Below are 25,821 nucleotides of genomic sequence, written 5' to 3'. Positions count from 1 at the left end.
TAATTAATTTAGAACTTAATATTTGAAGACAATAAAACATTTTTGCCTCCATAAATTTAAACATTCAACACACATCCTAGATACCATTTTTTTTTTTTGTAAGAAAAGTTGCTTCCATTATTAATCTTCTCCTCTTTGGAGTCTTCCAATTCTCTCAACCAAGTCCTTTTCCTCTGCCTTTATGCATATCATAAAGATTCCTTTGCTCAACCTTTAAGTTGTACCTCTGAATTTTCTTCCCTCTCTAAGCTTAAATTCCTTATTATTCTCCTTGTTTTGCTACTACTAAATTACATGGTTCATTCCTTCCAACCAGCACTCATTCTTAACATTTTCCAGTTGGTACGTCAAAACCCTACTATCCTGAGCTTCTTTCTCTAATTCTTTCTGCATTGCTTAGAGAACTCCTAATCTTTTCTACTGTGGTCTAAAACTCTGTTCCTTTTACTTAAATACAATATATCCCTCAACTTCATCAGAGAACGTTCATTTCCCTTCATATCATGAATGGAATGTTGACCCTTCAAGAATACTATCTCCCTCAGAAACATTCTGAGGGGAAGCTGCTCAAAATCCTTTAACTTACATATATACTATAGAAGCTCGGAAATGGCATCAACATTCTTCTTGGTATGAATTGCTGCTTCCACATGTTTACTTTTCTAATCTATGTGAAGTCTATGCCTTTTATGTTCATACCATTATTCTTCCTTGTTGCTACCATCTATATTCCAGGCAATTTCCTTCACATATCTATCAAGCTGAGGCCGTCAATAATTTCAATGTCTGTATAAAAATGCTAGCATCAAAATTTGTTGCTTTATTTGCATTCCCGAACTGTAATCCATGCTCCATCTTGGAAACTCACTCCTCAAAACAAACATTTTATCTTCACATTATTTGGAATTGTCCAACATCTGAAAATTCTAAAGATAATTAAATTGTCTCTCATAATAACCTGCTTAGTTTGCTTCTATTGCCTTAGATATCACCACAAATTTCATTTCTTTCATTGAGACCTTCTCTCCCAATTCATCAAAAATTCTGCATGATTTTACATGAAAACATGATTTAACACAACATCCTTCCCAATCCATTTGAACATCACTTCAACTACTTCCCTTGCCAGCCACCCTAAATATCCCTATTCTCCTCTACTTTCTATATAACTGCCCACAAAGTTCCAGCTGTGATCCAAATGATTAATTACTACATCCAAAGTGTACTAATGAGCCAATCATTACACAATCTTAGAGAACTAATGCCATCACAAATTTAGGGTCTCCACTCAGCTAAACTATAACCATTCTTCAGGATATCCTTGGTGAGCTCCCTGTCTCATTTCCCATGGTATTCTTAACTTTAAAATTTCCCCAAGCCATCAAGAAGCCTATTTTATATTAACTACCTTCATTTTTTTTCTTTTCCATCTCCTTTCCCTTCTATTTGGTTTCTACCCACAACTTTACTGAATCAATAAGGCAAAGATCATTATTGACTAGTTCTACCATTTAACAACATATTTGTCTTCTCTAGAATTTGTCTCCGCTGCTTATACCCCTTTCTTAAGATTCACTTCTATCATAGATTTTTTTTAAATTCTCTTCTTTCATGAATATCCTACTGTCTTTAATCATGTTCAACATAGTTTTCTGGCTTTTGTTCTTTCATCCATTCCTTAAATGTAAATAAGTGCTGGTGATCCCCAAATTTTTATTCTTGTCTCTCTTACTCTTCACATACTACTGACAATTCCATTAATTCCAATGGCATCACTTGAATGCTGATATGCTACCCCAGTCTATGTCTCTAACACAGACTTCTCTCCTGAATTCCAGACAACCAATCATCTGTACAAGATATTTATACGTGAATATTTCTAAAAGTGAATTCTGTCTTTCCCCTGAAACTTGTACAACATATATTCCCTATCCTAATAAAATGTACCATCAAACATTTCAGTCACCTGAAATCATTCTATTCCTCTTCTTCCTGCATCAATAATATCCAGTCTGATCAGTGACCAGGACTTGTAGGTTCTACACCTTTATATAACTTCTCATGTATTGATTGCCTCTACTGATACCTTAATTCAGACCATTATCATTTCTTAACTGATTCATTACACTATCTCCATATATGACCTTTCTGCTTATATTGCTGCAGTCCATCTTTTACATAACTGCCAAAGTAATCTTTTAGAAACAAATATCTACCTATTCTGTTGCTTTATATGTTTCAGTAACTTACACAATCTTTATAAATCTGGTCTCTGCCTACTTTTGCCTAAACTTGTGTGAAGCTATTGGCCATACTGTTTCCTCTGCCTGAAATGCTCTCTACACAAGAGGCTAACAGTGTTCTAGCTTTTAATATTCAACCAAATTCTTCTACGAAGTCTTTCTTGAACTAATATCTATCCTTCCCAGGGGAAAGGAATCATACCATCTTTTCTGATTCCATTATATTTTATATATATGTGTATATATATATATGTACATACACAATATATATACACACATACACATACATACACTCACACTAGGAAACACCTGCAAGGATATATATACACACACACACATACATACACTCACACTAGGAAACACCTGCAAGGATAGGGAGCTATTGTGTGTCTCCTGTTACTTCCAGCACTTAGAACAGTACCAAATGTGTTTAATGAATGCTCAAGTTTCAGCTCAAGTGTTACCTCTTCTAAGACACTTTTTCTGACTGTCTAGTTGAAATACGCTTTATTTCAGTTTATATCTCTGTAGAATATATTGTCAGAATAAGCTGCACTGACACATAAACAGACCATGTTATCCACATCTTTTAACTCTTCAGTGATATTGATAGCTTTTTTAGGGTATTAGGTCTTTGGTATTCTCCACAGTGTAGAACACTGATGAACTCATGTTAGAAATCAAATACTTTTGAAATTATTTTAAAAAACCAAAAACTACTTTTAAGTCTAAAATGCTTGAAACCAAACATATATTTCTCTGTGTGTGTGTGTGTACCTAAGCATACACATACACACACATTCCATTTGCCTTTAGTTATTCAGTTTATGGAAAAATTATATATATACATATTAAAAAATTAATTATTTTACTTTTATCCATCTAATTGGAGCAGTTGCTGTTGATAGTTGAATATACAAATGCCTAAATTAAAATACTCATAAGATTTAATATTTTGTTATATTACAAAGGAATGAAAAATTATGAAATGAATAAAAAATGATTAAACATTTCTAGGACAAGTTAGATAAATCAAATAATAACAAAAAAAGCAGAAGAGACAGACCTGCATATCTTCTCCTTGTAGAGTCCAGTTCTTCTGTGATCACATCGTGTAATGGACAGACATAGACAAAGGAGATGGGAGTGAGTGGATGTACTCAAAAGGTAAAAAGTGACACTGATGGAAAGGGCCTCAAATCATTTTGAGAAAGAATCCTGTGTACAGTTTTAGGGAAGATATAATCAAATGCATTCCACAAAAAAATACATAAGAACTAATGGCAAGTTGATTTTGCTACTATAGGTTAGCAGATTTAGAAAAATAAAGTTAGTGTAGAAATAAAGAGGATCCAAAAGTTTACAATTATTTACGTACAGCAAATCCTGAACACCAATGCTGAAGAAAGATACCATTAGTAAAAACAGTGTTAGTTGTATGACCACATTGTTCAAGACATTACTGAGTTAATTTAAAGTCTGTTACAATGCTTTCGAACTTTTAATTGTCTGAAGAAAAGATTTAATTGAGTCATCACCAAAAAGAGCAATAAAAATAGTTTAAACAGATTTCTATTCCTTTTATGCTTCCCCAGTAAACCAGCGTGCACACAAAAACAAAGAATGGTCATCAGGCTAATATTTAATTGAATTATTTCAATACAGCAAAATATCATAAAAATTTAATGAAGTAATAATTATAGTACAAGTCTTTATTAGAAGAGTAGCTGAAATATATGGCTTCATTTCAGCATTAAAAATCCAAACTAAACTTCAATGTAGACAAATTTTCTTTGATCATATTCCCTTTTAATCCTATTCATTCAACAGATTCTTACAAATGCCACTTTATAGATTATTAAAATTTATGCTAAAATGTATCCATCCAAATCCATCAACTATAACAGATATGACACATGTTTTGGAAATACTTTTTCCCTCAGTGCTAGTGAAGAAGTTCAAATAACATTTTACACAGTGACTTCAAAACAGAAAAATGTCTGTTAAAATCAGCATTCTAAGAAAAAATTTCTTCCAAAGATATTAGTGAGTATGATTGACACAGATGAACAATATGCCACAAAACCAAAATTTTCTATTTTAATTTACACACTTAGCGCTGAATCAGCTACTACAAATTCTAAAATCAAACACCACATTTAAGTTCTGCAATAGTTGCATCATTCTTTTTGAGTGATGTATACAGCAAAGCATATTGCATCAAAATATACTTGCAATATCAACATATTAAAATTATAGCTCTTTAGAGAATGATTTCCTATAACAAATTTGTCTCTTTATATGAATAGTGATAAAATAAAAACTTTCCATTAGACTAAGTCCGTTAGTACTAGCTAAGATGACCAATGTAGACAAATTTTTGTTAGAAAAAACCCAGAAATCTTAGTATGAATTATAGAAAACTGGAAAAGAAATGACATTTTGAAATTTAATATCATTTTCATTATTATATGAACACATTTTTTCACCTGTTGAAAATAAGACATTAAATCTCATCACAAATTACAAACCATACTGCTAACAGGATTAACCACTAGAAAAAAAATCTTCATATTCTTCTGAAATTTACTAATACACATTAAAATGATACATGCTATGTTTTTGTTTCCATCATCAATCCACCTGTTTCTCAAAGAATAAGAAGGTAGGAAAATCACAGTTTATTAATAACCTAGGCTAATGCCGACTTTCATATGTTGCATTGTGTTTTTAAACACAAAATTTCCCTAGATATACATTTTCCACAGTACTAAAAGAGTTTCCTCAAATGTTAAAATGAAATTGGTATGAAGTGGATGAAATAATGGTTTCCATATATTCCATCTCTAAGAAAAGATTTTATTGTTTGCAGGAAGTATTAAAAACTACACAAATAAATGAAGCTTCTTTCTTCACCTAGTATTTTCCTATATTTTGGATTACTTTATGTGTTATCAATCCAATAGTTTTCATACTACGTGGATCCAAATATGAAAAATTATTCTCAATTCACTCATTAATTAATTTTAGTGAGTAACAGAGGCACACATAGTTCCAGTGACTTACCCAATGATAAAAAACAAGTTCAGTTGCAGAGCCAGAAATAGAACAGGGGTCTCCTGATTACCAGGTCAATTTTCTTTGTACTAGATACTATATGACCCAATGAAAACATGTAAAATACAAAGTCAAAGAAGAAAAAATAATTCTCTCATGGTGACGCCTGAACTGGACATTTTATTATACAGTATTTAATTAGAAACATTTTTTTCAAAGTGGCACATTCTGCAACTGTCAAGTAATTCACCAATGCTTTCATTCTTGTAAGGAATATGGCAAAACTTATCTTAGAGTCAATAAAAAACTTTTTTTCAGGAAGTACAAAATTTATATGACTAATAAGGGGATGAAAATGAAATATTTTGAAAATGATTTCACTACTAACAAAGTATCAATTAAGTCATTTGCCATAGTTTATCTGAATATGATCCATTAATGAGTCCATAACTAAGCTTACATAAAAATATAACTTTAGCAAATAAAAATTAATGTAATACATAAAATCTCAATATATAAATATAGTTGTATCATATACATTTAAAATATTTTTGGTTTTTTGGATTTCCTGTGGTTATAGTTTTATTATGTACTACTGCATTTAAACAGCCTCATTTTAAAAGAGAAACATATAGTCAACTACCTTACTTAAGCAGCCATGTCTTAGGCAAATGATAATATGCGACAAGTACTTATTTTGCATATAGTATTATAATGACTAGCAGACTTCGGTGAACCTTGAAAGAAGCTAAGAGCATCCCCTCTACTTCTCCCATATTTCTCATTACCATGCCACAGTCAAATATTCTACTTTTTAGTGCAGTTAATGAAGGGTTCTAATGAGAACTCTTTTTTTTCATTTATCCAATAACCAGTTACCAGACTCTTCTATAACTAATAAACTCAACTTTTCATCTAATCAATAACCAGTTAAGACTGATTAAGGATAGTAACTGTATTCCCTCTTTTAGGTGCCCAGGTACTATTACAATTATGGCTGGATCTTTGTTTTAGACAGAAAATATAAAGAATTTCTTTGTAAAAACAAAAACAAGTACAGTGTTTTTTGTTCATTCCATCATACAAAATAAAATATTTTCATAAATTATGATGAAATAAAAGACACATAAATTATACTGAATAAACTCATAAGCACCATGTCATCACTTATGGTAAATTATTTTACAACAAATATTTTAAAATTTAAGATACCATCAAGTTGCAAACTATTTAATATAAAAAGCAAGATGGGTGTGATTTCATTATTGTGTATCATATAGTGTGCTTATACAAACCTACATGGTATAGCCTACTACTCACCCAGGCTATGATATAGTCCTGTTGTGCCTAGGCTACAAACCTGTACAGCATGTTATTCTATTCAATACTATAGGCAACTGTGACACAATTGTATTTTGTATATCCAAACACAGAAAAGATACAGTAAAAATACAGTATTATAATCTTATGTGACCACTGTCATATAGACATCCATCCTTGACTGAACCATCATGATTTAGCACATGATTGTATATCTACATATCTGCATATATAGATATTAATGCATGTATAAAATCATTTTCACAAGCATATTTGGTAATATAGCAAGTTCATGAGAATATGATGTGAGCTTTTATGAAAATTTTGTGCAAACTAAGAATTCTTCCCTTGCCAATGTAATAATGTTTTAACTATTGTTATGTTTCTACTGAACACATATCTCACGTTCAAATAGAAATGATCATCTGTAATCAATTAAAAAAAGACAAACACATGGGGCCTCTTTATCCACAAATGCAGTTTGCACCAAGGGTATTTGATATCTATCTGAGATTCTGTTGATTGGCTAATGTTCTCACTTACCACCATTTACAACAGGCATACACTTGGTACTGTTACCAGATTTAATTGCAGTTGAATAAAATATGTCTATGTCTCATAGAAACAAGCACTATGTTAACAAGATTCCTGACACAATGAAACAGAAGCATGAAGATTCTAAGTGTATATTAGAATTTGAATATAATTAGAAGCTAACCATAGTGTGAGGGCTCATTGAGTCTTAGAATGTTTCCTTTGGGGGAAGGAGAAATACCTTTCAAAAAAGAAGCCTAAGTAAGAACCTAGTAAGAGGGCCTCAGTGATACAAAGATCAGAATAGAAATCTCCTATTAAAACTAAATGCTTACCAAGTTTACAGATGACAAACTAGAACATCTCCACAGTGACAAAATCTTTTTGAAAAATTTCTCAATCCAAATTATGTGAAGTAATCATTTCTAAACTAATTATTTCCAATAATTTTGTCTACAACCATAAAATTACTGAACATTTACAATAATTTCAACCTATTAAATGGCCATCTATTAAATTAAGTGCACTATTTTCAAATACTTTGCTATTTTTAAAAATTCACTATAGTTACATAAAGAGGTTACTTTTTTTTTTTTTTTAGAAGGAGTCTCACTTTGTCACCCAAGGTAGACTGCAGTGGCATGATCTTGGCTCACTGCAACCTTTGCCTCCTGGGTTCAAGTGATTCTCCTGCCTCAGCCTCCTGAGTAGCTGGGATTACAGGTGCATGCCACCACACCCAGATAATTTTTGTGTTTTTCGTAGAGACAGGGTTTCACCATGTTGGTCAGTCTGGTCTCAAACTCCTGCCCGCCTTGGCCTCCTGAAGTGCTGGGATTACAGGAATCAGCCATTGTGCCTGGCCTAAAAAGCTTATCTTTTAAATGCCTTCCTATTTTGGGCAGTGCTGTTTTTCTTTGATTTTGTCTTTGAAATCCAACATGTAATACATTTTTAAATGCAGAAAAAAAGAGAGTATGTACTGAGGGAGTTTAAAATAATTTATTTCCAGGCCGGGCACTGTGGCTCACGCCTATAATCTCAGCACTTTGGGAGACTGAGGTGGGAGGATCACGAGGTCAGGAGATCGAGACCATCCTGGCTAACATGGTGAAATTCTGTCTCTATTAAAAATACAAAAAAATTAGCCAGGCGTGGTGGCGGGCGCCTGTAGTCCCAGCTACATGGGAGGCTGAGGCAGGAGAATGCCATGAACCCAGGAGGTGGAGCTTGCAGTGAGCCGGGGTTGTGCCACTGAACTCCAGCCTGGGCGACAGAGTGAGACCCTGTCTCAAAAATAAAAATAAAATAAAATAAAATAAAATACATTTTATTTCCAAACTATAGCATGCTGTTTATCATAAGAAGAATGGTTACTGGAAAAAAGTCTTGGTATTACAAACTTGTCTCTATATGCAGAGAAAACAACTAATTTCAAATGAGCAACTAACTTCATAAATCATGAAATTTCACTTCATGATTACTATGAAAGAATGTATTATTTACTTCTTAAGATATTAGTAGTATTTAATTCCAAATTCTACCACCTGATTTGTCATATAAAACATTTGTTTGTCTTACATCATTTTTTCCATTAAGAATAAAATACGCTTATTTTACAACAATTCAGAAATTACCAGAAATTATCAAGCTGCTGATAATGACCAAGAACAGAACCCTGATTCCTTTTTCCAGACTGGATGGCTTAAACTAGCACTTAATAAGAAGACTGATTTGGAATACTGCTTTAGACTAAAATAAATTTTTCCTACTTTCAGGAAATCTTAAACATTCAAGAATAAAAAGAAACAAAAGTACAAAATATCAAAATGCTCAAGAAAAAAATGTTACGGTATAAAATTCACTAACAAAACACTTAATTGAATATTTACTTTTCCTAAAGATACGTTTTCTAAAACATAATTCCAAAGGTAAAATTAAGCAAAAAAACCCCTACTTACACTATAATTATAAATTCCATAAAGAACACAGTACGGAAATGTTCATGTTAGAAAAAATTTAAAGGTTAATACATTAATTAAATCAAATAATGCCAAATCTAGGGGCTTATGTACACATTAAAATATTATAGTTTAAATATTAAAATATTAACAATTTGTTACTCTGAATATTTTCAGCTTTCAAAAATACTGTAAAATCATACAGTATATCAGCAAAGGGTTTAGTTGCCAAAAAAAAGAGTTATTTTCCATATAAGATACAAGATAAGAGCACATTATGGTTTCAGTTACAATAACAATAGCTGTGTCAATTCAAGATTTTCCTAGATGTAGCATAACTTACACTTAGAAAATGACAAATCAAAGCTCATAATCATTTTAAAGTTATAAGTCCAAGTAAATAAATTCTGAACTACGTAAGTGCAAGATTAGTTTCTAAGACTAATTTTGGAGAATATGCAAAATGGTATCAATTCCAAAACATTCATTAAGCCTGAAGAACTTCTAATTTAAGGTAGCTTTCCCACTACTTTTTTGTGTGGTAAATAAAATATCAGCCTAAAATATTTTATGTGGAAATATGCTCTTATAAACATTTCTAATTACTATAAGGAAAGATAAACTCAGAAGGTAAAAATTATAAAATTCAATTGCGTAAAGCTTTTTTTTTCAATATTTAATATTACCGAATTATTAAAGATCATAATATTCTTATCTGGGATCAGATTGCTTATTGAAAAGATAACAGATTATCCACGCTCATGTATCTTTGATTTACATTAAAAATATTTTATTAACTTTAAGGCCTAAAAATTTCTAATCCACATTCTACAGGAAGAAGACATTAAATGATTTACTCTAAAAATTATTTACAAAAGCTTGGGTTTAAAATAATACATAGGATTCATATATTTTATGTTCACATGAAAGATATTAATATGATAAATATTACATTTCCCAGTGATCTTTATCTATACTGATGTCAATTAAGATAAAAATATTACAAGTAGGGTCGGCCGCCGTAGCTCATGCCTATAATTCTAGCACTTTGGGAGGCCGAGGCGGGCGGATCACCTGAGGTCAGGAGTTTGAGACCATCCCGGCCAATATGGTGAAACTCCATCTCTACTAAAAATACAAAAATTACCCAAGCGTGGTGGTGGGTGCCTGTAACCCCAGCTACTTGGTAGGCTGAGGCAGGAGAATCGCTTGAACCAGGAGGTGGAGGTTGCAGTGAGCCAAGATTGCACCACTGCACTCCAGCTTGGCAACAAGAGTGAAACTCTGTTTAAAAAAAAAAAAAAAAAAAAAAGATACTGCAAGCAAATCACTTCTTTTGCTGATAATCCTCTCAAGACATCCCAGTTAAGAAATACTAAGATTATTCTTTAAAAAAAGCAGATATTAGTCATAGTACTCAAAATTCATCCAAATACTTGTTAACTCATTTACTAGTCCATGTCATGCCATTTAGCTCTTTGGTTCTATAGTCTCACATTTAAAATAAAAAATTCAAGTGTTATTTTTACTGCTAGTAAACATCCCAGAAATGGCAAATTCCCAGGCATTATAAATTGTTCTGGCATAGATTTTCATAAAACATCAATTGAAAAAGAAAACAATATATGCTATTGATGCACAGCCAACTTTCCATCTCAAGTTTGGGCTCAATCCCATACAGTTTTTCTGATCCCACAAGTTTGCCAAATTAACCAACCCTTTGATGAGGAATCTTTGGCAATTTATTGAAGTGGGTTTCTTAGATTTCAGCACATAAAAATTAGATATTAAGCACTGTTTATAATCAATAGATTATTAATATAAATGCACTTAAACATAAAAGAAATAACTCCAAACATGTCTTGTGTAAAGCATAGGCTCATATAAACATGTTGTTGCAATATAATCTGCTATATCTGTATCCTACTACTTTCTTCCCATTTTATTACTCCAAAGTTTTCATAATTAAACATATTCTTTAAATATCCTAATTTCCTTTTAGAAACAAACAGATAAGAATATTTATGAAGCACTAAAATTTAACATTGTTTTTACAGCCTTAGAATATTGCATACTTACTCACGACATTTAGGGTTTCAATTTCCAGGACCAATTTTCTAGGATACAGGAAAATACATAATCGCCAAAACACAAAAAAACTATAATCATTTTAAACTATGACATTAAGGCACTATAGTTAAATTCAACTAAATAAAATATTTAAAGTAGATCTTTAAAATGTTGTGTTTCTGAGATGTCAAAATATTTTTTAGTTAAACATTGCATTGTTTTGTGTTTTAATATACAATGTAACTTATTTACATAGATATATATGGCCACAAACATATTCATGTATTGGACATGATGACAAAGTGGACAACAAATAATAGTTTATGATCAAGGATAACATGTATCATACAATGTAGCAAGGGGAGAGGTTTACAGTAATAATTTTTGATATATAAATCATAACAAAACATTGATTTTATATTTATCTTGTTTACTTAAAAATATCCTTAAATATATTAAGCTAATCACTGTTTTCCCAATAAACTAATATTAACCGAAGATTTGAAAAGATATATATTTTCTTACAACTTTATGAATAAATTTAAATTCCCAATGTGAATTCCGGTTTATTTTATTACATTTTCAGTATGTACTGTTTTACTAAAAAAAATTCACAGATTAAGTTTTCACTATGCCATCTTTCTTTGCTCTTCAGACTTATGTTACATGATACATTTTCTCAAAGCATCCTATCCTCCTTAAAGCACTTATTACAATTGTAATAGCTTAATCATGAGTATAATTATTTTAAAATTATGTATTTTTGCAGACATAATATGCATAATATGCAAACATAATAAGCAAGACAGGTAATTGCTATATCTGTCTTGTCTACACTAATAAGTCAGTGCCAACTAAAATGCTTGGAATACAGCAGGATGGCAACAAATACTTGTTAAACACTAGTTTAATTTTTATATTGACATCTTTTAAAATATGAATCTTAGAGCTTTAACATGAAATGAGTCAGTACATAAAAATACTTTATTACTACAGACACAACATTTTAAATTATAATATCACTAGTAAAACTCCATTTGAATTTTAAAATTTTCAATGAATCAATGTATTCTCATCCAATTACTAATCAAAAGTAGTACTGGATTTTTAGTTAATCAATTATCTCTGCACTTTGCCTTTTTAAATTTTATTCTTGGTTCAAGTTTTGTCTTCTACTTAACCCATTTATGCCTAGTGTTTCATAATTGGAATGCTAAGCTTGTGGGAATTATTTATATCCTACTGCTTAAGTTCATTGTCAAGGTCTGATTTTTCACACACAAAAAATGTGCAACCTCCAGCATAAATGGGTTAATCATATCTCTCCATAAAAAAAGAAGAAAGGGAGAAGAAAACAAAAACACTTTGTTTCAATTCACTGGTAGAATTAACAGTTTGAAGAGACTCCTTATTGAATTCACATACTATGCTAACCCTCTTCCTTGTGGTTGGCAACATATTTTATCTCCCGAGATTGTAAATAAATAATTACCAATATATGGTGTAAATATCTCAATAGCATTTGCAGTTAAATAATAGAAATATCCTAAAAAGACAAACTTTAGATAGTATATTAAGCTTTTATTGTACTTTTTAGGGAAGCAAGTACCTCTGCATTGAAGTACTTCAGTTTTAGTCAACGTAATCAAATATGTAAAGTGGATGACCATCTGTGTTTAAATTAGTCATTTTTTCCCTAAAGGACTAATCTTCATCAGAATAAAATAATTATATTTTTCCCAAAGTATGTGTAATTAGTTTTCTAAACAAATCTTGAAATAAAGTATTTGCCACTCTAATCTAAATGGAATCTACACACTATCAAGTTCACACCAAAATGAGAAAAATGAGGTACAACAAGCACACACGCATTTTAGAAAGCATGAAATGCAATGCTTGTAGTCTCATGCTTTCATATGGTTTCCAAAGCCTGACAAACCTGGCTCAGATTGATGTTTCTTTTTCGGCAATGGTTTGTCATCACTTATTGTACCATTCACCTTTCTCTGCTGATCTTCCCATGTAACTTCTAGTATAAATCAAAAATAATAATCAGAGCTTATCAGAAACATTAGACAATGTGCATAACAAGAATCTAAATACACTTCAGGGATCTATGGGATTTGGGGGGATATTTTTCCTAAATTCTCACATAAACTATGTAATATGCAGTTAACATTTTAAATATAGAAATGTGACATTAAAATTCTGCTCAATAAATTTCAAATTCCAAAGCACTAAAATTTACTTTCAGTATATCCCAAACAGAATTAAAGTCATAAAAAGAACAGAATTAATAAAATGGCATGTAATTAAAAGTTGTAAATTTATTTGTTTTTAAAATTCAATAAAATACAGAGGAACAAGTTTTAAGATTTGAAATTCTTAAATGATCATTGTATGTATCCCATCTTTATAGATTAAAGTTAATTTAATAAATATTAGGTAATTTGAAGAATGATTATATTCATGGAGACTTAACTATGAGGTGACTTTTTAGTAAGTAATATTTAAGAAACCCATATGTCTGCAAAGTAATTATATTCCAGCTAGTCTTTATCACACTATGTAGCCAATTCTATCTGAACACTATAATTTAAAGAGCATACAGTTTGAGACCAGCCTGGACAACATAGGTTCTCTTTTTTTAGATCTTTTTTTTTTTTTAGAGATTCTATCTCTAAAAAAACTTTAAAAAATTAGCCAGGCATAGTGGCATGTGCCTGTAGTTCAGCTACTTGGAAGGCTGAGGTGGGAGAATCACTTGAGCCCAGGAGATCAAGGCTGCAGTGAGCTATTATTGCACCACTGCACTACAGCCTGAGTGACCATGAGACCCTTTCTCTAAATAAAATAAAATAGCATAAATTCATTTATTAGTAAGATTTATATAATATTATATGTTCCAATGTGCTTTCATAGATGGCATCACGTTTGACCCTACAAAACACAGATGGGACCTTCTATTAGGTGGTTTATACAGGTGAGAAAATAGAGCTGACTGATAAGGATAAGCACTGAAAAATTATCTTAGCTTACAATTTCATACTCATTACATCACTTGATTTTCAAAGTAGCATACTGGGAATGGAAGAAATACGTTACAATTTCCTTTACTCAGATGAACTAACTTGGGGCAAAGGTCTAGAGTCACACAGTTAGTACACTGTAAAGCAGGCCCTGAGGCAAAGTTTCAAGAACTAAGCTCTTTGTCTTGTATCATATCACCTTCCTTTCAACAACAAAGAGAAGATGATTTAAGGATAGCATTTAGGAAGTCAACGATGATATAGCCTTGAAGAATAACTAAGTTTGCAGGAAGGTATGAGGTGAAAGGGAGTTCTTTCCTAAATTTGATTAGTCAGTTGGGACTTTGGAAGCATAGAAGAAATAAGATGAGAAAAGGGAAACAAAAATAAATTTAAGGGGAACGGTCTCCCAGAATGAAAGGAAAGGTTAGGAAAAGAAATTAGAAATATTCATTTACAAGTACTTCACTTAAACAACAGGTACACTTAAGCTTATGGATTATGAATGGGGAGAGGAAATCTTAAGGGCATTCCTTCCACTTTATTCCAACCTCTGCTTTAGTTCAGGCTATCAAATATTGGATGACTGAATTGCCCTAAATGGTCCTATGCCCTCAGTTTCTTCTCTTTCAAGTCCATCTTGCTTGCTGTCACCAAGTTACTTTTCTTAATACAGATGTGATTGAATGTCCATCCTGCTCAAAAACATATGATAAATCCCTTGGTATTTTAAAGTATCCCTGAATCCCTCTCATATTAATTTTGGACACATGTTCATTTATCTAAGTTGGGAAGGAATGATATAGTTAGGAAATATCCACCAATTCCACTATAAAATCCACTCCTAGGTAGATACTAGTCAAATTTGGAAATTAAGATATGGGTGCTAACATTCTCCCTGCCCTAGTAGCATTCATGAGAATAGAGAGAGGCAACAAAACAAAGCCAAGATCCTCTATCACTGTTGTATCCTATCACCCTAAATGGTATTCAATACCTAGAATGCCTGCAGAAGCAATCATTAATTACAAAGACTGTCAAAATAACTATCACTTTTGGTTCCTTTGTAAACTTTTTAAATACGTTTGCTTGTTTTTATTTTCCCCCCTCCCCTCCCTCCTTCCTTTTCTTTCTTTCTTATTTATAAGGTTATCTGTATTTGAAACAATGTAGACATTGTACACATTAAAGGAACAAAATATATTTTTTTTCAATCTCATTGTGTATTTTTAATAGGTGATATGGTAGGGTTTAGTCTATATAATCCTGGCAAAGAATTAATCACTAACAGTCAATTAGGAAGTTTGTAGATGTTAACTTTCCAAAACCAAACAAAATTAACCAACAATAATAAAACATAAATAAATTGGAAAGAAAACTATTTGATACTTTAGACTTTATCAGCCACATTTCCAAAAATTCTTACTTTTTGTTAAATCCTAATGGATTAAACAGTTCTCTGGCCTAGAGAAAAGTATCCTAAAATTTGTATATTGATTTTTACACATGCATTGAAATATGAGAAATGTATTAGCACATTATGAGATAACTTATGCTGCAATCCAATCCTATTTATTTCCACCCTGGTATTGTTTCTTATGCAAGTCATTTGATTAAGAATAGCATCATGATTACTAATTCCCAAAAATCTATGAAACTATATACAGTCATACATTGCTTAATGACAGGGATATGTTCTGAGAAATGCATTGTTAGGTGATTTCGTCATTGTGCAAAGATCACAAAGTATACTCACACAAACCTAGATGGGGTAGCCTATTATATACCTAGGCTATTTGATATAGCTTGTTGCTCCTAGGCTACAAACCTGTACAGCATGTTACTATACTAAATATTGCAGGCAATTACAACACAATGGTAAGTATATATGTATTTAAGCATATCTAAATATAGAAAAGGTACAGGAAAAATATAGTATGATAATATTATGAGACTATTGTTGTATATGGAGTCTGTTATTGACCAAAACAGCATTATGTGGTACATTACTCTGTGTGTGTATATATGTATGTATATGTGTGTGTGTGTATATATATATACACATTTGTTTATGTTTATGTTTAACAACTGCTTCAGGGTGATCATAATCAGACTTAATTTGACTTTAAATATAAAACTAAAATTTTCAGATTTTTTGCTGAAAATACAAAATCATAGCAAGACATTACTAAGAAATTATAGTAATAATAACTAACATTTATATAGTAATTATTATGCGACAAGTATTGTTCCGCTGCATCTTCCCAACTTCAAACTTATTTGTTTGTATATTTGCTTTAGAGACAGAGTCACCCTTTGTCACCCCGGCTGGAGTGTGGTGGTGCAATCACAGCTCACTGGAGCCTCAAACTCCTGGGTTCAGCGATCTTCCTGCCTCAAGCTCCCAAGTAGCTGGGACTAGAGGTGTACACCACTACGCTTGGGTAATAAAAAAAAATTTTTTTTTGATAGAGGCAGGGTCTTATTAGGTTGTCCAGGCTGGTCTCAAACTCCTTTCCTCAAGCAATCCTCCTGCCTCGGCCTCCTAAAGCTTTGGGATTACATCTGTGAGCCACTGCACCTGGCCTATTATGTGACAACTATTTGTTCTAAGCAATTTTAATATACCAAATTATTTTAAAAAGTAAATTTATAGCATATCTACACAGCAAATAATATAATTTAGAACGGACAGATTTTGCCATTATAACCCTTCCAAGACAACTAGCAGTCTGCCACACCTTTTCCTACACTTGATTTCCTCCACCCACTTGTTTTCTATGAAGATGTATATGTGATAATAGCTTGGCATTGTGCCCTCAGGAATATTTATATTTCAGTGTTCTAGAAAGGCTAAAAGCTTTGTATTACGAAAATAAGCCATTAGGTAATAGCGGAATATGAAATACCATGACAGGTAATGGCAGAAATATTTGGGACTGAAAACCTACCCAGAACCTCTCAAAACTTACCTTCTCCTTATAAAATTGACCCTGAATATGTACCATGATCTTAAGACACTTAATGTAAGTTACACATTATAGAGTAATTTTACCAGCTATGTTTTATTTCTTATCATTATATTATTTTTTCCCCTTGGGAGCTCCCTAAAGGCAAGAAATATGTCTTGTTTATCTTTGCATCCTTAATGGCTATCTAGTATAATACATTTAAAATAGAAGATATTGGTTGAACTACATCTTTAGCTAACGTCTAAAAGCAACAATTACAACAACAGCAAAAAACAAAAAACAAACAAACAAAAAACCGGTTGAAGTCCATGCAAAGAGAACACAATCTAGAACAGTGTCATAGAACGCTATGAAGAGGCATGGTATATCAACACATGAGATTAACAGTCTAGACTAGAGATCTGCTGCTATGTGGATTGAAGAAAGGTAGTTATCCTCCAGAATTCTCCTCCTTTATCTATAAGGGAAAATAGTTTTATCAAAAGATGTATAATGTTCCTTCCAAATCTAAAAGTATTTGATTCTAAATCAAGGAGCTATGTCACAGAACACTGATAGATATCTTGGTGAACTATAGGCACACGGTTCGAGGCCACATGGCATTAAACAGCAAAGTGGCAGACCTGGATTCAGAAGAAGCCAAGGGAACAAGAAGTTTCCCACATATCCTTCATGTATTCTGTTTCTTCGACCTCTTCTCACAGCTCTAGATATTTTTCTTTTCTTCCCTTTACAGCCTTTCAAAGGTGTCTGCACTTGCTGTCTCCATTCCTCTCTTCCCTTGAATCTACTCTAATCAGTCCTTTAGCCCTTATCACTCTACCAAAACTGCTCTTAATAAAAGTCAACATGGTGACTTCCTACTTGCTAAGTGTGCTGATTGTTTCACATTCTTGATAATTCTCTCCTTCAAGTAATTTCTTAACTTGTTACTCTTCTCCCAATTTCTCCATTTCTGGCTGCTTCATCTTCTCAACTTCAAAGTATCAAAGTGGTCCAGTTTATACTTCCTGGACCTCTTCTTTATCTACCTACATGTGTCTACTTGTCCTCTTGATAACCAGTCTTACAGTGTAAATACCTCTTTATATGGATGAGTCCCAGATTTATAGCTACAGTCTACACCTCTAATATGAAATGTAGACCATATTTAATTTGGCATCTTCACTTGGATGTCTAACAGCATCTCTAACTTATCATATCCAAAACTGAGCACCTGATATTCTCACTCAATCTATTATTCTCAAGTATTTCCCTGTATTAGTTAATAGAAACTCCACTGTTTTTCTACTTAGGCTAAAAACTTGGATGTCATTATGGAATCTTTCTTTCTCTTTTACCTTGTTGGGAAATGTTGTTGGCTCTATCTTCAATATCTATTCAGAATCCAACAACTTATACTGCTACCACACTGGTCTAAGCCAGTATCATCTGTTTCCAGGGTTGGTGCAAAACCTAACAATGTTCCCTGTTAACAATCTTAATTCTTGAGGGCATTCTCAACGTAGCAATTGAAGTCATCGTACTAAAAAAAAAAAGGGGTATTGTGTCACTTTAATCCAAACCTTCCCATTTTGTGTGATAAAAACCAAAATCCCAACTATGATCTATAAGTTCATATATGAGTCACCCCTCTAGCCCCAACTATCCTTCTGACTGCACCTGCTACAACAATATACTTTAACATATCCACAATATGCTTTAACCAATTAAAAAAAAAGTCCTCCCTTAAACTTACTTAGGAACTTTATTGTGATATATAAAATAAACTGTAAATAAAAAGCCAATCTCTCAGAAGAAGATAGCAAAGGACAAATTGAATAACTAAATCTTAATTATAGGTATAATCAAAACATTAAGCCAAGTAAAAACCAAGTTAGCATATGTGAAATATGTGCAGAGTTCTCATCTTACAAATTTATTCATTAATTTCTAGGTTCAACTATATCATATGTTGGATTGATTTATATAGCAATAGCAATGTTTTACAGTGGAGAGGATTTCATATAATGATAAAAACACAAATTTATAAGTGTGCATATAAAAACAAATTTATAACTGAGGTTTCAACAATCATTGTCACTAGAAAACTTTACATGTGAAACTGCCTTTGCAAAATAAAGACGTTATGAGAAATCCGAAGCCGGGAGCGGTGGCTCACACCTGTAATCCCAGCACTTTGGGAGGCCGAGGCGGGAGGATCACTTGAGGTCAGGAGTCTGAGATCAGCCCGGCCAACATGGTGAAACCCGTCTTTACTAGAAACACAAAACTTAGCCGGGTGTGGTGGCAGGCGCCTGTAATCCCAGCTACTCAGGAGGCTGAGGCAGGAGAATCGCTTGAGCCAAATTTTATGATATAGAACGGGATGTTACTTTTTTGATAAAATCATTTTAAAATGCTAATATTCTAAATCAATATATGTAGACATATTTGATAATCAATTACTGCAAAACATACACAGTCCTACCATTCTGATAGAATTTGGTTGTGGCAGATTACAGAATTATGTCAGCAATAATGATAGGAAAATCACATCTAAGTATTAAAATCAATCATCTTTTTACTTTCCAGGCAGTTTTAATTCATGTATATAGAACTATGAAAAATCCACAAATGTTATAAATCTTCCTTTTATGTTATTGTTAAACTTATGATTAAATTTGTCTCATTTTCTACTTTAAACTTCTACTTTAAAATGTTTTTAAAATAATTCAATTTTAAAACGATTTCTGGATTGAAAAATATCCATGCTGTGATTCTGTAAATGTATAACATGACCACTAGTATCTTCCTCAGAATCCTTTCCCTTAACATGATCAACAAAGTTAGTCTTCCAATTTTAATGCCATTACAGTTCAATAAAATAGAATTGTATCAGAATCATTAAAGGTAAGTATTTTGAAGACTAATTTCCTATTTAGAAATAAATAAAAAAGAATAGACATATTAAATACTGGATAACTTAAATTGAGACTAATACTTGTACTTATGCTTATTTTAAAAAGCAATTCAAGTATATTACAAATGTCAATACGGAGTTTTTAATATCTAGAAAGGCACCATAAACTTCATTTTAAGACTTGCCTTTTTTCCCATTAGTAGGTGGTGTTGGTGTTTCTCCCTCATTGTCTTTATAATATTGAAAACAGACAATAGTGATTAATGATTAAGATCATTAATAACCAAAATAAAAACAAAGCACATCAAAAAAGATGAAATCACACAATAGGGAAACAAATCCATGCACTACACATGACATCCCATATTAATGAACACAAGAGAAATGTATATACTTCCTATCTCATAGGAGAATTAATAAAAACCAAATAAGTGAAAAATCATCTTAATAGTATATAGTTATGCTTTTATGTTAATTTAAAAACTGATGCAACTTACTAATTACTTTTGACAATAAAACACCAGCAACAAACTGGTTTAGCACATGGGCGTCTTTATCTTAATTTATTTAAAATAAGGAAAAGTGATATTAACTATTGCTGAAGTCCCCAAACTAATGCTATCTTAAAAAATGACTTTAATGTGGAAGACAATTAATGGCGTGAAAGGCTGCAGTGTTTGTATGGACTATATGAGATGCAGAGGAATGAGCTAATGGGAAAACATTAACAGCTAAGCTAAAATGAAATTCATTCTTATAGTATTCCATAAAAATGTGATTCCTAAATTATTCCAGGAAAATGGAAGAAAAATGACATTCTAGAAGTTAGATACTAGATATTCAGAACCCAAGCAATTCTACATGTCTAGAAATATGCAATTAAACTTGCCTGTTTCCATTATCAGATGACTTTGATATTTGTCACCTTTACGACATTGAAAAGTTACTGATAATGAGCAATTCTAGTAGCTTAAGAGATGTTTTCAGTTGTAAAACTAAAAACTCCACTGAAAGAATGCTTCCATGAAAATATATCTTAGGTATAATATACGTAATGGTATTGCTTTCACACCATGGAAAGCAGAGGAAAAAAAGGCATAAAAAGAACACTCTATTATTCATAAATAAAAAGTGATCAGTTAAACACTTGATAAAATTAAAGATATTCTGTATCATTCAAAGAAAGTTACAATTAAACTTGACAATTGGATAAGATTAGTATTCAATTCTGAGTTTCAAATAAAAATAGTGAAAATTTGATAAAGGTAGTATATAAAAATACACTGATTTACTGATTATATAATGTTTTAACTTTTTTGAGACAGAGTCTCGCTCTGTTGCCCAGGCTGGAGTGCAGTGGCATGATCTTGGCTCACTGTAACCTCTGCCTCTCGGGTTCAAGCGATTCTCCTGCTTCGGCCTCCCAGGTAGCTGGGACTACAGGCGCATACCACCATGCCCAGCTAATTTTTTTATTTTTAGTAGAGATGGGGTTTCGCCATGTTGGCCAGGCTGGAATCTTTTAAGTTTTAAAATCCTTTCACCAACATTAAACATTATGATAGATAAACATAATAGGGACTTTAAAAACAACAAAAATAAAAGGTATGCATTTCATTTAGAAAGATGGGGAGAAATTATGATTGACAATAAATATTAGAGTAATATTGAACTGGAATGAAGAAGAGAAACCTATAATTGCTTTACTTTAGGAAAAAAATATAATGGAAAAAATGATCATGGTCTATAAATGTTTTAATGGAATTTATATTCTGCTCTATATTTCTTTATAATTTGCTTCTACTAGATTCAAAATCCATGGGAGAAGGTGCTAAAGCTTCAACAAACCTTTACTCACCACAACACATGATAAAGTATAGTTTTCTAGTAGGTACTCGTTAAATTTTTTTGAATAAACAAATGAATGTAAAGCTGGGTAAAGGGTAGGTGTATATCTTGGTCAGGGGCACTATCTATAATTCTAGTTTGATTTAAACATCAGGGAAAATATTTAGCCAGTTGGGTAAATTACATATTCTGACAAATTGCCTAGATAGCTTAAGTAATACCCATTCATTAATAAAATTAGGTAATTTATCTTAAAGTTAGTGCTGAAAAACAATCTATTCTTCATTGTGCAGTTATAAATTTGGAGCCTAAAGTCTTATGTAAAATTGAAAAGTCATATTTGAAAACATTCGCTTATTTATTTTAGATATGCAGTCAGACAGACCTGCCTTGACCTCTTCTCCCTGCTTTTCTTCCCCCTGCTCTTCCATATGCTCAGTTTCTTCATTAACTTCTGTACTTGCATAAGCAAAGGTAAAGAAAAATATAAGACCAAATAGGTGTATCTGTTACTCTTCAAAGAAACTAAACAAATAAAAAATTCTAAATTATTCCGAATGATAAATACACCAATATTTATTTATTTATTTATTTATTTAGAAACAGAGTCTCACTATCACCCAGGCTGGAGTGCAGTGGCACAATCACAGCTCACTGCAACCTGCGTCTCCTGGGCTCAAGTGATCCTCCCACTTCAACCTCCTGAGTAGTTGGGACTATGGGAGTGCACCACCATGCCTGGCTAATTTTGTATTTTTTTGTAGCGATGGGGTTTCACCACGTTACCCAGGTTGGTCTTGAACTCCCGAGCTCAAGCGATCCACCCGCCTCAGCCTCCCAAAGTGCTGGGATTACAGATGTGAGCCACAGGAGCCACTGCACCTGGCCCAATAGATTACTTTTAATAAGTTTCTGACATGCTATAGAAAAGTAAATAAACTTACTGGTTAATTATCACATTGTCTGCTTTTATGATGACTTTGTAAAAGAGAAACTGTGACTTTTAAAATATTTGTAATATGTGGATAACTGGGTAAAGTAGGCAAAATATATATAAACTTGGTATATTACTAAAAAAAAGTTATATAACTTTTCTTCTAGAAAAAGAGAACATGACATTTTACAAAATGGCAGTACATAAAAGGGAAAAATAAAATAATAACAATGCCTTATAGTTGTTTAGTACATTGTGCTTTCTATATTATTCTTATTTTACTTCTCTAGTTCTAAACAAAGATAAGTGGCCAAATACATAAGACTAAAATATAAAATAATCAAAATCATAAAGAGTTAAAGTATGACTCGGTCATACGTTGGCTGTCGAAAAGGATTTGAAAATAAATATTTCAATACTTTAATTCTAAAATAATGCCATTAAATTACAACTTCTCACAATTAACTTTTTAGGTGATAATCCAAACATAATTTGATTTAGACCATCAACTGGTAAGTCTATTTTGTGCTACTTACTGAAGATTAACTGAAGTTGAGATTTCTAAAAGAGATATTATATCTTCCTTAAAACTAAAAAAGTTTGCATAATCTACTGAAGTCTCCATATCAGCATTTATGAAAACACTTTAAAAAATCATCCATACTTTTATATAAAACAAAACCCCTTTTATTTCATACTAAAAAGGGTAAGGGAGGTTTTGGCTCCTCTTTCTTTTATGAAATTAAAAAAATGGAAAAATCACAATTGGGGACTTTAAAGGAAAATTTTGGTTTTAATTAATTTTATAGGGTCAAAAACAATAGTAAAGAGAATCTTTACTGAGAAGCCCATCAGAAACTTCACCAACCCTGACTTTCAGCATCACCAATAGGCTCTGTTTTCTAGTATACTTACTATTACAAAGAATAGAGCTACTTGTATTTCAACAGTCTATTGCTATAAACGACATTAAAAATTCAATTTAAAAAATGTGCACAAATGATAGTTTCTGAGTTTATATGCCAATAAATGATGTTGAAACTCCATCTTTAAAAACACTGAAGAGAAAAAAAGTTACATAAATATTACTAAACTTTCCTTAGGAAAAGTGATTTAAAATTCTATGCCCCCAATTTTATGCAAATAATTAAGAACTATAAAAATGCTGTGAAGTCTTTTTATCAGGCAGCATAATAGACCATCAGTCACAATATCACTGGATTGTTCAAAATTATGGTACTTGGAAATAGAAAGAATGACAAAACAGAAGTTGACCATCATCCAGTTAACAAGAACACAACTTATATCAACAAGTTATATAAGGGTATAAAAGTATTGCTGCTCAAATGCAGCACACTTACAAATTTGTTACAAATAGTTTACAGAAATATGAATTTTAATATAAACATATATAGAATGACAAGATTATTGTAGTGGTACTTTGTATACTATTTGAGGTAGCTTTTCCCTTTTTAAATAAATATTTCATGAATTTATTCAACAAAGATTTATTGAGGGTCTACAATGTGCCAGGCATTATTCTATGTGCTAGAAATTCATCAGTAAACAGTCAACAAGTTTTTAAAGATACAAAGTTAATTTCAGATTTCCATAACAGGCAGATGATTTTGTATTGATCTAGCAAATGTATGACACTCCATATATCACCATTCAGTATTTTCTTCCGAGTCATAATGTAGTGTTTGATAATAAAACTGTATCATATTTAACTCTGATATACGTAAGTCTTATATGTAAGTCTTGCTACAACATGAAAAATGATGTTGGAAACACAAGCCACAATCACTATCTAATTCAACAACTTTATTTTCTAGAAAGCCAAATTTAATAATTAAAAACATCATCATAAATAAAAAATGAAATATATGATGATAAATATAACTAAACTATGTGTACATCCTCAATGATGTAAACGTAGACTGCAATTGATATCTTTGGTTAAAGTCTTACTCAAAATCTAGTATTCTGGTTAAAAGGTACATAAAAATTTTATGAAAGAGCACATTTTATCTGCTCATTTAAGAGAAGTTAAACTCCTTGCATTCTTACTTGATCAATCAAAGAAATTTAACTCCTTGGTATAATTTCCAAGTTAAAAAAAAAAGTTGAATACTTTGTCAGATATCATAAAACAAAATAATTTTACTGTATATAAGTCTATACAACAAAGGGACATCAATTGCAGTTGGGTTTATTTTTGCTTACTAGCTCCCCAAAAAGGCTGTTAGCACAAAACAAACCCTCCTTTATGTACAGACCTTCATAAGGTTCTATCTCCTTGACTCCATTGTCTAGGGAAACAAAATAAAAATAAAAAACAAAACAAAAACAAAAGAAAAAAAAAAAAAAAGGAAAAAAAGGGAACCAAAACACAGGGGTTAAAAACAACAGAAATTTCCAAAGGCACAGAATGTATTATCTACTAGAGAAAAGTTAAATGATTTAAATATATATGTATTATTTGCAAAACACATCCAGTTACTAAATAAAGGGATCATTGAAAAAATGATCTTAAAAACCGTTATATTCAGTTATCCATGCTTTTAGAGGTCCTTTATCCAAGAATTTATAGAAGTTTGGGAAGTATGTTCATGTGTGTGTCAGCAAATAGTGCTTTTTATGCAAAAATGTAAAATTAATAAAAACATCAGTACAACATGCATCTTTCATTGTATATTCATGATTACCTTTTTCTTGTTCTCCAGTATTGAGAAGGATCACCATTGTTGTGCATCAGCTAACCAGTCCTTTGCAGTGTGTGAAAATTGATTTGGCTAGTTACTAATAAACTTTATATAACTATCAACAATTACATAAACTTAGTTGTGGCAAAGAAATATTATCCAACAGCTCATTTAAGACTATTATGTTTACTTTTTAAGATGCATTTATTCAAATTTAAAAATGTGCAAGAGCAATAAAGATACCTT

The 25,821-nt window shown here is 31.7% G+C and overlaps 1 protein-coding gene across 49 annotated transcripts in view; it reads right to left on the bottom strand.

Moving 5' to 3' along the window:
* RIMS2 (regulating synaptic membrane exocytosis 2) overlaps positions 1–25,821 on the bottom strand; it is a 753,111-nt gene that overhangs the window by 215,684 nt on the left and 511,606 nt on the right. For 12 of the 49 annotated variants that reach the window (XM_073999258.1, XM_073999249.1, XM_073999250.1 and 9 more), the window contains one exon: positions 3,310–3,342. The exons of 21 other annotated variants lie outside the window; for them this stretch is intronic. In XM_073999258.1, the coding sequence (XP_073855359.1) occupies positions 3,310–3,342 (33 nt within the window). Of the gene's footprint in view, positions 1–3,309; positions 3,343–13,124; positions 13,215–20,273; positions 20,319–22,321; positions 22,391–25,149; positions 25,183–25,821 lie in introns of all 49 variants that reach the window. 16 more of the 49 variants (XM_045399228.3, XM_073999246.1, XM_073999271.1 and 13 more) reach the window with 3 other exon arrangements.

Source organism: Macaca fascicularis, chromosome 8, assembly GCF_037993035.2.
Source record: "Macaca fascicularis isolate 582-1 chromosome 8, T2T-MFA8v1.1".
NCBI classification, from domain to species: Eukaryota; Metazoa; Chordata; class Mammalia; order Primates; family Cercopithecidae; genus Macaca; species Macaca fascicularis.
Note: the sequence above shows the minus strand (reverse complement) of the source record. Positions and strands in the feature narration are given on the sequence as shown.